Source organism: Moschus berezovskii, chromosome 5, assembly GCF_049115385.1.
Source record: "Moschus berezovskii isolate FMDL1 chromosome 5, NW_MosBer_1.0, whole genome shotgun sequence".
In the NCBI taxonomy this organism is placed as follows: domain Eukaryota; kingdom Metazoa; phylum Chordata; class Mammalia; order Artiodactyla; family Moschidae; genus Moschus; species Moschus berezovskii.
The window spans coordinates 54776432-54789396 of NC_142464.1; the positions used below are offsets into that span (position 1 = coordinate 54776432).

Consider the following 12965-nt stretch of genomic DNA (forward strand, 5'->3'; position numbering starts at 1 on the left):
TTTATCCCTTAGATGTCTGGAATTAATTGCCACTACTTTTCTAAATTATATTTTAAAATTGCATTAGTTAACCTAATAATCACTAAAGATTTAAATGTTAAAATTTGCAGAAATTTCACTTAAATTTGACCCTTACAAGATTGCTCATGTTCCATTCAAACCTAGATTTTTTTCTGTATCAAAAAAGACTTTAATTATGTTTTCTATTATTATATGCATATTTCTAATCAGTGTGCCTGCATATATCTTATTTAAGTACACAGCTTCTTTTACTTAGAAGTTTGTTTTTTGGATTAAGTTGAAAGTTTTCATATCTCCTTAAATGTATTCTGAGCATCAGTATTTCTGATTTTACTGCGCACGTGACTACAATGATGAAATTAATGGGGTTAAGAGTCAAATTAGTAAGTGCATATTGAGTATTTTTTACATTCATGGTGCAACTAGATGCTGGAAAGAAGAAAAAAATTAAAATTGAGTTCTTGCTTTTAAAGAAGACAAATTTCTAAGTTAAAACAGGATAGTAGAGCATTAAGGTGGGATTAGGGTTTTTTAAGTTATTTGTTAACCCTGTGACTTACACAACTTTTCTTATGTTGTCCTTTGGAAAGTTTCTTCATATAATAACAGCATGAAATAAACAGGCAGCTCAATATTTTGACTGTAAATGTTATGGCCACTTTTTTCTTTTAGTGAAGTAAATGTTTTCAGTTGTTTAGTCACTAAATCATATCAAACTCTTTTGTGACCCCATGGCCTGTAGCCTATCAGGCTCCTCTGTCCATGGGCTTTCCCAGGTAAGAATACTGGAGTGGGTTGCCATTTCCTTCTCCAGGGGACCTTCCAGATCCAGGGATCAAACCTGCATCTCCTGCATTGCAGGCAGATTCTTTACCACTGAACCATCTGGGAATCCTGAAGTTTATCAGAGATAACCTCAAATTCTGGTAGAATTGTTGAGATAACATCACACTTAATCAAGATAAGTTTTTCAAAATAGTGAACATGTTACTACAGAAGAAAACTTATAAATGTAGAAGTTCAACTTTCAGGTCAACCTACTGGTGCCTTTTTGAATGGAGGGGAAAGAAAAACTGGCATAGTCTTCATCAAGCCCCTTTTATATGGTGATAGAAATTAGATGAATCCATTCAAAGGGGCAGTAGCAATTAATTACCTAAGTCACAAAGCTTTTTGTGGTGTAACTGTAGACATAAGAGCTATTTGTAAGCATGTATAAGAAAATGTTTTACACATTCCAGATGTACACATACCTACAGTAATTCATTATTTTGTTTCCTTTCTGTGACTTTAAAATACTATTACATCTGTAGTAGGTAGGTAAAACTATGTTAGTTTTCATGTCATGGTTATCTTAAGCCTTTTACTGTGTTTTCTATATTCTGTAATTCTGTTACCAGAGCTTATACTAAGGCTCTCTTCACCTGACACATGCCTCCTCATTCCTTTCAGACCTGTGTGAACTTCCCTGACATCCTCACCCACTCAGGTAGAATCCCTTCCACCTCTGGACTCATATTGAACTTTGCATAAAATTCTGTTTTATAGTTTCGTTTTTACTACATCTCGTTGTCTCTCTTAAATTTTGTATACTGATAGTATTGCTATTCATTCTTGCACCCATCCATGCATTCATTTATCTATTACATAAACATTTATCAAGCATCTACTTTTGCCAAGCACCATGCTAGGTTTGGGGATAAAGAGATAAGACACAGTTTGCCTTCATGCACTTTAGTAAGTGTCATATTAAAGATGTGACAGGAGCTTACACACAAAAGGTTACCTACAGAGGTGATGAATGCAGGCATTTTCTATAGGGAAAGTTAGAGTTCTTTCCTCTCTAAAGTTTTGTGGAAACCTCATAGGAGTTCTGTAACCTGAAATCTTCCTAAATAAAAGGTTCAGAGTTCAGTCATTGGAATCATAGATAATTGGGCTTGAATCCCTACCTTTCCCTACCTTACTTCTTACTAGTTATGTCATCTTGGACAAGTTACAACTGCCTTAGTTTCCTCATTTATAAAATAGCAATTTTACATATATTATAGAATTTTTGGGTTTGAAAAGTTCTTGGCACAGTACTCAGCACATAATACATGCTTATTTTTGTAATTGTCATTGTTATTAACAGTTTTATTATTATTATTACACTTTGTGTCATAAGATTCGTCTTTGAATCCACTTGGTTGATGAGAAATCTTAACTACTGGCCTACTTGGATTGGAAGTCCAAAACAAAGCAGTTTTATTTCCTTATTTCACCTGAGCCTTTGGGCACCTTGCAGACTTTCTTCATTGCTAGTAAAATGGTTCTATACTTCTTATTACAAATATTCCTCAATTTATTCCCCCAACCAGTGATGACTTTTTACTTTTCATTTATGACTTCAGTGAACTTTTAAATAGTTTAAATATTAGAATGTAAAGGTACAGGTTTTTAAAATGATATTTAAAAAGAAAATGACTATGATCTAAATTGAGAATGATTAAGTCTGCTGTGTTATTAAATAAATTGCTTACAATTTTCTTGTTGTTTATGGAATGATGGTAAAATACCAGAGGTAATTTAGTAATTATAAAATATTTTGAATTTGATTAATTTCTGAATCACATTAATTTATAGCATAAAGAAACCTTAGAAAACAAAAACATCAATATAGCAGTGAAATTATTGACATACAGAAGTATTTGCACTGCTAAGCTTGCACTGAAAAGGTTTTTGTTGCATATAATGAAGTATTAAATTGTACTTGGGTGAACTCTTAAAGTAATCATCACTAATATGTATAAGTATTAAGTATGTTGCTGAAATATTTAAATGTCATCCTAGTAATATTTTTAATATATATGTATTTTTTAAATGAACAGGATAGCAGTGCATGAATTTTCATTTATGATCTCTCAGTTGAAAATCAGCGACCGGAGTCATAGACAAAAACTTCAGCTCAAGGCGCTGGATGTGGTTTTGTTCGGACCTCTAACGCGTTAGTATTCTCTCGCACAAAATATGATGAAAAAGAATAATCAGATCATCTGTTGTTATTTAAAGAAGGAAAAAGTAAGAAAGGTAGTAGACCAGAAGAATGCTCTGTTAGGTATAAAAGAGTATAATACTATCTTAAAAGATTTATAGAATGAGATTTTCTGTCATTGAAATACTGCATGTGGTAGTTTCAAAGCTGGTTACTGATGTAGAAAGTTGTAAAACTGTATGTAAGTTGATTAAATTTCTAGATTTAGAACTATAGCAGTTTTAATGTTTGCTATTATAGTTCGATATTCCCTAGAATCCTTTTTAAAAAAGGTGCATTCTCACTGTCTTGATGGCATGAAATAATAAATCCTAACTGGACTTTATTAGTTACCAGGAAAAGGATTTTTAAGATACAGTCAAAAACAGTGGCCCTAGAGGCCTGTTTGAAACTGTATAAAGTAATAGATTATTCTGGCAGAAGCACAAGGTGGAGAATATTATTTTATTGTTCTGAGGAAGAACATTTAAGAAATTGCTTTGTCATATTTGTAAGGAAAATAAAACTTCTTCTTTACCTTGACAGGAATACTTTCTTCCCAGAAGGGAAGTTTAATTTGTTTACGTCATTTAATTTCAGATTTCAGAAAGCTTTGGGGGAAAATTGTTTGAAGAGTACACATTTGAGAGGAATTTTATTTTTCAAAACAGAATAACTAAGTTAATTCTAGAAAAATGGCTTTCACAAATTATAAATGAAGAAACTAATGTTTACCTCAGTTTTTGCAGTTAAGAGGCTTGTAGATTTCTATGATTCTGTGTTGGGGGTGCCCCTGCTTAAAAAAGGGTTACTGGAGAGGTTGGATGCATTCCATGAGTTTACTGGTGGTTCTTGTTTGGCTCAGGCTAAAAGAGCAGCTGGTGAAACAGCTGGAACCCCCCTTTATGAGAGTTGGTGGAAATGTACTGTTGGTGGGAATTACAAACTCTAGGAAATAGAACACTATTGAAATGCCAAGCATTCCATGGAGATGATACCCTTTCTAACCTTTTCCTTGTCCTGAGTTTTCAACTGAGTCTATTGGGGATTGTCTTCTGTGAGATTCACTCTAGTTTTTTCATGCGAATTATTGGTTCAAATAGGAATTAAACGATAGCATTTGTCTCTATATACAGATTGATTTTTTTATTTTGATATTTTTATTTTATTGATCCAAGAACAAACTACTCTGTAAGCCAAACAGTATTATCATTTGTAAAGAAACCAAACTAGTCTCAAAGAATGTTGAAAACAAATGTATTAATAAGCAAACCAGTTTAGAAGTTAATGATGCATTACCTTTTTAATGTGTTTGTCTTAGAATTATTACTTGAATGAATGAACCTTATGGTTGGAACACCCACATTAAGATTATTTAAAAAAAAAAAAACTTAGCAGTATCAAGTGAATGGAGATACATTGTAAAGGAGTTTTCACTGAAATCCTTACCAGTTCATGGTATTTATTGTATAGTTTGAGACTTGTCCATCTTTTTATTATTATTTCTGGTGATTATAGTTCAGCCTGCTGCTGCTGTGTCACTTCAGTCGTGTCCGACTCTGTGTGACCCCATAGACAGAAGCCCACCAGGGTCCCCCGTCCCTGGGATTCTCCAGGCAAGAACACTGGAGTGGGTTGCCATTTCCTTCTCCAAGTTCAGCCTGAATAAGTCCCATATTTGAACTGGAGCCTGAGCTGAACCTCTCAGCCTGATGCAGAATAAAAATAAATCCTTTTGAGACTTTAGCCTTCTGCCAAAGAGTGAAGAGAGAATCTCTTTCACTGTAGGTGAGGGTATCTGCTCTGAAAATATGCAGCGCTGAGGGTCTCTGGCATAGAGCATGCTGTTTATCACCCTATGTAAACATACACGAACCCTAGACTTGTAAGCATGAGAACTTTTCATTTCTGTGGAGCTCTTCATCTTGTCAAACATGGAAAATATCTCCTTGCTGCCAGGGGTATGGGCAGCTAGGCAATTTTTCACTGAAAACCTATAATCTCTTTACAAGAAATAATACATCATGTTTCATTAGTTACCCTGCATCCCTCAATTGAGCCCCTGCATTCAGAGATAAACTAGGAAATTATTTGACTAGTGGTTTTTGTGTTTTGTATTACTGAAGACAATAGGCCCTGGCTCCCTACTCCTTACTTTAGAAATAAGTAAGTGTTTAGAAACAAGTAAGTGTGGGGGTTACTTCTATCCCTGACACCTGTTTCCTTCGAGTCACCCAGATCTCTCTGGCAATAAACCACCAAAAACATGGCGTGTCATGATCATTTGACCCATGGTTTCTCAACCTTGCCACTATTTGCATTCTGGGCTGTATAATTCCCAGATAATTCTTTGTTATCACCAGAGTGGGAGCAGGAAGGAGATTATCTTGTACATTATTGGGTGTTTAGCAATATCCCAGGCCTCTACCTAGTAGATACCAGTAGCAAATAGCCCTACTTCCACTTCCTGAATTGTGACAAGCAAAAATTGTCAAATGTCTGCTGGAGGGAAATGTCCCTCTCAGTTGAGAATCACTAATTAATCCTAACTAGTTACGTGGCTACATGCTTGGGAAGAAAGCTTTCTGGTGAATGATTAAGGTTTCAGTTTTTGTATTAAAGCATGGCCACTACCTAACTTGTCTGAAGGAAGGGAGTTGGGCTGGTGATGGTGATACTCGTTATGACTCTTTTCACCCCATAGAGGACCATTCTCTGTATATGTGGTTGGAGATACTATGCTTTTTCAGAATGCCCTAGGATTTTTCTCACCAACTCCTGTACCAGCAGGGGCATAGTGCATCCATGTGGGGTTATCTCTGCCCCCTGTTACTGTTGTTGCTGTTTAGTTGCTCAGTCATTTCCAGCTCTTTTGTGACCCCATGGACTATAGCCCGCCAGGCTTCTCTGTCCATGGCATTTCCCAGGCAAGAATACTGGAGTGGGTTGCCATTTCCTTCTCTAGGGGACCTTCCTGACCCAGGGAATGAAACTGCATCTCCTGCATTGCAAGCAGATTCTTTACCACTGAGCCACTGGGGAAGCCCCTGCCTCCTGTAGGTCTAGTATATCAGGTAGTTATCATAAACTCATTGATTATTTGAAGAAAAAATTTGTAAAAGGCTGGGGCTTATATATGGGAGGGACATCTTCATATTTTGTTTTGTTTTTAGATATCTACTACTTTTTAAACTAAGTGGCCATGTGTATTGAGATTTTGTGATACTCAGAGATTAATTTGCCATCTGTAATTCTCTTTATAGGCCCTCCTCATAACTGGATGAAGGATTTTATCCTTACGGTTTCTATAGTAATTGGTGTTGGAGGATGTTGGTTTGCTTATACGCAGAATAAGACATCAAAAGAGCATGTTGCAAAAATGATGAAAGACTTAGAGAGTCTACAAACTGCAGAGCAAAGTCTAATGGACTTGCAAGAGAGGTGAGTAGGTAAAAAAGGGTGTAAATGTTATTTATGTGGGACCATACAGTTTGTGAATATGTAATATGGGCACGTGCTTATGCATTTGTATTTAGACCTATTATCAGGAATTGTGTGTACACTTCATTTCACAATTTTAGAAAGGTCATAATTACAAATTTATTAAAAAGGTATGCATTAGGGAATAAATGTGTAGAAGACAAGTGGAAATCAAATGTAGGTAGAATTACATGTGTAGTTAAATTTTATTTTAAACATGACTTAAATAATTATCAATTTTTTAAAAGTCTTTTTCCTGAAGAGTGTTTCCATGCTATTTCTGTGTTTTTAGCCCAAGATAAACCAAATAGCTATCTAGTAGCTTACCTGATGTTTTTGTTGTCCAAATTTAAGATTAATAGAAATTGCTGCGAATTCTGATAAAAACATGTATATTATTGCCTGATACATATTTATTCTTCACTAAAATAATGAAATTTTGGAAACTTTTGTGAGGAATTTTCATGTTTATTCTGTAAGGCTTGAAAAGGCACAGGAAGAAAACAGAAATGTTGCCGTAGAAAAGCAAAATCTGGAGCGCAAAATGATGGATGAAATCAATTACGCGAAGGAAGAAGCTTGTCGACTGAGAGAGCTGAGGGAGGGAGCTGAATGTGAACTGAGTAGACGTCAGTATGCAGAGCAGGAATTGGAACAGGTATTTACGTTTTAAAGAAGTGTTTGTGAGGAAATTTGTATTGCTCCTTTGAGGATTTTTTTTTATTTTGTTCAGTCTGCTACATTTTATTCCATCATATATTCTTCCTTGGTCAGTAGTAGGGTCAACCTGTCCATATTGTCAGCATTGGGCAGAGTTCATACAGCAAAAAACAAAGAACCAACTTAAAGATAAAGTTAGCATTATGTTCACTCACTCATGATGTCCTAGCCCATGCCATGTTGTCTTGAGTAAACCTAAGATGTTTATTTAACATCTGTATTATGTCTGAGTTTCTGACTATAACCTAGTAGTAAAGTATTAGTATATATAGTGTTAAACTTCTCTGGTCATGTTAATAATCTCTATTAAACATCCATTTGAATCCTGTTAAATGGTTCTAGAACATTCTGTGGTACAGATTTTGAAGTTGTCCAAAAGGTGTCCTTTCCAATATCTGCTACTGTGCATTTACTCAGGATGAAATTCAGACATTGCACTATCCTTCAGAGAAGGTGGGGAGGTTGCAGGAGAATATATTCATTGGTAGGTGTATTTTTTTCTAATTCTGCTATAAAAATTTACCACAAACTTAGTGGCTTAAAACAGCACATCGTTGTTATTATCTTAGGGTTCTTGCAGTCAGAGTCTAAAATAGGTCTACAAGGCTGCATTCCTTCCGGAGGCTCTGGGAGGATCTGTTTCCTTGCCTTGTCCAACTTCTAGAGGCTGCCTGCATTTCTTGGCTCATGGCCCCTTCCTTCATCTTCAAAGCCTGTCACTCCAAGCTCTGCTTCCATAATCTCTTCTCCTTCTTCTGACTTTGACCCTTTCTTTACTGATAAAGAATCTGAGGAACAAAATGAAGACAAGAAAGTGTGTTCAAGTTTAGAGAGTGACTTGTAAGACAGGGCCAAGAACTTAGGTATTCTGCCTCCAGCTTTGCTATATGCACTGTTGCCTTCTCAATCAAGTGCTAAATATGAAATAAAAATTAAGTAATGAATGCATTTCGGTTTAAACTTAAACTCATCAAAAAATGTTCAGTGTATGGTACTAGTTCCTTCAAGATTGTCCTTTTTGGTAGGACTTGTCTGACTGAATACAGCTATCTGTTTTGTTAATGGCTGTTTCTCTCACACCCTAGACATTGTCTTTTGAGTCTTTTCCCTGTCAGGGCTTTGTTCTCTAAAATGACTCCTAGACTTATTTTGCAGTCTGGTCCTGTTTACCTGACAGAACCTTCTTTATACAGAATGTAGTAAAGAAGCAAGGAGTTCACAAAAAAGACGTAGCCAAAATTACCCTGTGTTTGAGAATTAATTTTATGTTCTTTACTTCTGTGACAACGCCATACCTGTTCTCAATGAGAATTCAAGTCTTGGTTTGTTCCTAGTACTAAACTAAAAAGTTTGTTAACTGTTATTCTGATCTTTGCAGATAAGAAAGAACAAATCTGAAAGCAGTAGAGGGAAATCTTCTGTAGAGACATAAACTGATAGCATGTTATAATGGAGACTGTCTCTCAGAAAGAGGAAAAGACACCATGTAAAGAAGGACCTCTAAATCACAAGTATTCTAGTCTGGGGTTTGGAGCCTAGAGGCCTTGCACTCCATGGTAGACCCTAAGATTACCAGGATATTACAACCCAGCACAAACTTAATAAACCTAATGAGATCCTCAGTCAGTAAGTTTAAAGGAGAGAATTGGGTATTTAAAAGGAACTCTGTCCAATATGATTATAGTAATAAGAAACACAGTTTTATGAGTGCTTACTGTGTGCCAAACCTTTATGCTGTGTACATCATTGCAAATGGTTTGCTCATAAATTTTAATCCTCACTGTACATAGATATATTCTTATTTATAGATGAGATGTGTATGTAGAGAGGTTAAATAACTTGCCATAGGTAACATAGCTATTATGTGGCAAAGGGAAGATTACATGTTTCTTATTCCAAAGTCCATGTTTTCCTATACTGCTATTAAAAGCTTTGTTTATAGAAGTAAGTTTAACTGGGAAATTAATTTACATACTATGTCACATAATCCACAATTCCACATAGTTTAAAGCTTTATTGTATTTTACATGATGGGTAATCAACTCCTCAAAATTAAAAGGCAGAAAAACTGGTACATATTTTGTTAATTTCCGTTAAACAAGAGCTTTTGGATGAATAATAGTACCACTTTATATTTTGTGTGGTTTAAATGCATAAATTATTTTGTTCTTAAAGTCTCAAGGAACTTAAAATCAGGACAAGTCATAATACCCCTGTTATACACACAAAACAATAAGCTTCAGAAAGGAAAGAACTTGTTGAAGCTTACAGAGGTATAAATCATGAAGTCAGGTCCAGAAGTCAAGTTTTCAGATACTTAGGTTGTTTTTTTGTGTGTATGTGTGTGATACCATGTTTTTAGTTATTACTGTTTTATTCCTAAGACACAAAAATTATGTAATTATTGTATTTTGAAACAATTCATCATTTGTAAAAACTATCAATTATTCAGTTTTCACTGCATCTATTTCCCTCTTTATTGAGCTCTTTGAGGGAAATACATTTATAGACACAACATTAAGGAAAATCTTAATGAGAAAAACATGAGTGAATTTGTTCAGATTATCTGTATACTTAGCTGACAATGAAAACTTACAGAAATTTTAGCTTTAGAAGAAGACGGGCGTGTGACCTACACTTTGTAGTGTTACATAGAACTCTGTGTCACAGGACCTGAGCTCAGCTTCTTTCTTGAGAGATTAGCAGGGACACCGCAGGGCTCTGCCAGCTGTCTTATTAAGCACAGTATTGTCCCAAGCATATTGCATAGCTAATTGCGTCAGGCAAGTGTTGCTTATGATTTGTCTTAAGTAAGTAAGTGTTGTTTTACTTTCCCTTTTAATGTCTATATTTTGAATTATTTACTTCCTGTCTGATGGTTTTAGAGTTTTAGAAAGTTTTAGAAAACTTGAAAAAGTTTAAAAAAAATATTTTTCTACATTTTTTTTTCTTGTAGTATCTGACAGCTGTTCTGTTTATCACAAATGTGTGTCTAGTATTCTAGTTTACTCTGGCATGTAAGGTTCATTTAAATAAATTAGATTTTATCAGATCAGACATTTCTTTGCACGTTAGTGTAGGATTGAAATTTCAGTTTACTTAACTTTGGAAAAATTTGCAGTTTTGGTGTTCCCGAAGCACGATGCTCCATAGTTCACTCATCACTTTGTCTGAAGGTCTTGAATATGTGTGCATAATCTCATAAATTTCATCATGTATCTTTACACATCCTTAGCTTCAGCTCTTGCTAGTTTTTAAATGAATCATTCCTAGAATGGGTTGTCTCTTCCTCTGTGTCATTTTCTTAGACTGTCCTTAAGAGGTTTTTTGTTAGCACTTAATACCACCTCACAAACTCACATTTTAGTTTTCTGTTTGTTGTCTGGCTCCCCTAAAAGCTGACTAGAAGAAAAACTTACACGTTCTGACACCGAAGCTATTCATAGTTTCCCTTGGAAAAATCAAGAACATCACTTAGAGTGTGTTTTCTTGAAATTTATATTTGGTCTGCAGGCGTTAATTTATCTACTTTTTGGTATGTGAGAAGCAGGAAAAAATTAACTAGAGGTGATTTAAAACAGACTATAAGAGGCAGATGTGCTCATAACAATGAGAAATAACTAGCATAAAGAAGATGTCTGAAAACCTTTTTTAAAATGGTGTAATTACTTAAAAAATGAGTGTGTAGTTATAGTATATAGTTCCCAGCAGAGTCTTCTGGGAACATTAGAAGGGGTAATAGGACAAGTATTCACCCTGTTTTGGATACTTCTTCATATCCTGTCCATAAACAAACAAAAAAAACACATTATGAGGAAAATGTAATCCATTTCAGTTGGTACATGCCTGGGTTTTTGTCTCTCAGTTGAGTCTATTATAAAATGTGAAAATGCAGTATTGCAACCTAAGAGAGATGTAAGCGCCCTCTCACCCTCTGGCTTTTTAGAACCTTGCTTAGTGAGTTTAAGATGTACGTAAACCTTTAACTTTTGTTTTAATGTTAGAAATATCATTTTAGACTGTGATTTTACAAGGAGTATAATTCAAATTGCTTTTTCTTTTAATTCTGGTACTAAAAAAAAATCTTAATTTCTTTTTTTAAAAAACTTAATTTATATACTTTTAAAAGAGAGAAATTTCTCTTTTTCTCTCCAACCTCTGCCACTTTCCTTTGCATCTCTTTCTACCTCCCTCTCCTCCGCTCCTCCTCCTTTTCTTTTTGTTTTCCTCCCTCCCTCCCAGGTTCGAATGGCTCTAAAAAAGGCGGAAAAAGAATTTGAACTTAGAAGCAGCTGGTCTGTTCCAGATGCACTTCAAAAATGGCTTCAGCTAACACATGAAGTAGAAGTCCAGTACTACAATATAAAAAGACAGAATGCTGAAATGCAGCTAGCTATTGCTAAGGATGAGGTACTTGACTATATTGCAAAACTTACTAACATTTCTAAAGGGATTAACCAGTTGGTGTATAAAGGCCTGAATAAAATTTTTAGTATCACAGATTCTTTCATGAATTGGAACTTAGTGGGTAGATTGACTCTAATCATAGGCTGCAGAGTAAAGTTACTTTTTAAAGAGAAGGGTACACCTTTCAGAATGACTTTAGTATCATTTAAAAATCATCCCTATTATCATGATCATAAATGTTTTATACAGAGCTTTTCTCCTCTAGGTTGCTGCTTCATATCTGATTCAGGTTAGTAGTTACTAGAAATTAATGTCTGACTATTAATAATTGTGTGAAATTATTGAGTCTTATTCTGATTTCTAGTGAAAAAGAACAATAAAAAACTCAGTGCATTCACTAACACCTCCATTGCAGTAGGATATAGTTTATGTTCTTCTAGTTTTAAATAGAAGATTCAAGTCTTTCTGATCCATGGAAATAAAGAGAAAATTTTCCAGAACAAAGTTTGGCTTAGAAAAGCATTCTTTCTCCCTCATCTGTTTTCCTTTTTTAGAAAATAGGGCTATGTCTTGGCTAATAATTCTCTATTGATTTTATAATTATTAATATATTCAAGACAAAATAAACCTTATTAGTGTGTGTTTTTTTCCCCAAACTGAGGCTTATTTTTCTCTCCTTGGGCTTTTAGGCAGAGAAAATTAAAAAGAAGAGGAGCACAGTCTTTGGAACTCTACATGTTGCACACAGCTCCTCCTTAGATGAGGTAGACCACAAAATTCTGGAAGCAAAGTAAGAATCTTATTGCAGTTATCTGTCTATTTTTATTGTGTAGAAATAAAATTTATAGACAGTTTGTTTTAATTTGTAATTATAGACAATTTTCAATTTTAATTTGTTATTTATGGACGATTTATGTTTTGTCATTTAATCATGTACTATTATATCCTTTATGCTCATTCTAAGAGGGGATAATTTCTTCTGGAAATTGGTTAACTGCCTTGGTCTGCTCATATAGTTGCCTGTAAAGACTTTTTGATGCAAGAAGTAATTCCTGTATTGACTTTTCCAGGAAAGCTCTTTCTGAGTTGACGACTTGTTTACGAGAACGGCTTTTTCGCTGGCAACAGATAGAGAAGATCTGTGGCTTTCAGATCGCCCATAACTCGGGACTCCCCAGCCTCACCTCGTCCCTTTATTGCGATCACAGCTGGGTGGTGATGCCCAGAGTCTCCATTCCACCCTATCCCATAGCTGGAGGAGTAGACGATTTAGATGAAGACACACCCCCAATAGTGTCACAGTTTCCCGGTAAGTGGTTAGTTC

General features: G+C 35.0%; 1 protein-coding gene across 2 annotated transcripts in view; it reads left to right on the top strand.

Annotated features, from left to right (window-relative positions):
• The window catches only part of STIM2 (stromal interaction molecule 2), a 188586-nt gene that overhangs the window by 150032 nt on the left and 25589 nt on the right, over positions 1-12965 (top strand). Inside the window, exons 5-11 of one of the 2 annotated variants that reach the window (XM_055434195.2) lie at positions 2892-3007; positions 6298-6475; positions 6995-7172; positions 11477-11644; positions 11907-11930; positions 12331-12431; positions 12712-12950. In XM_055434195.2, coding sequence (XP_055290170.1) covers positions 2892-3007; positions 6298-6475; positions 6995-7172; positions 11477-11644; positions 11907-11930; positions 12331-12431; positions 12712-12950 — 1004 coding nt within the window. The remainder of the gene's footprint in view (positions 1-2891; positions 3008-6297; positions 6476-6994; positions 7173-11476; positions 11645-11906; positions 11931-12330; positions 12432-12711; positions 12951-12965) is intronic. The other variant, XM_055434196.2, reaches the window with a different exon arrangement.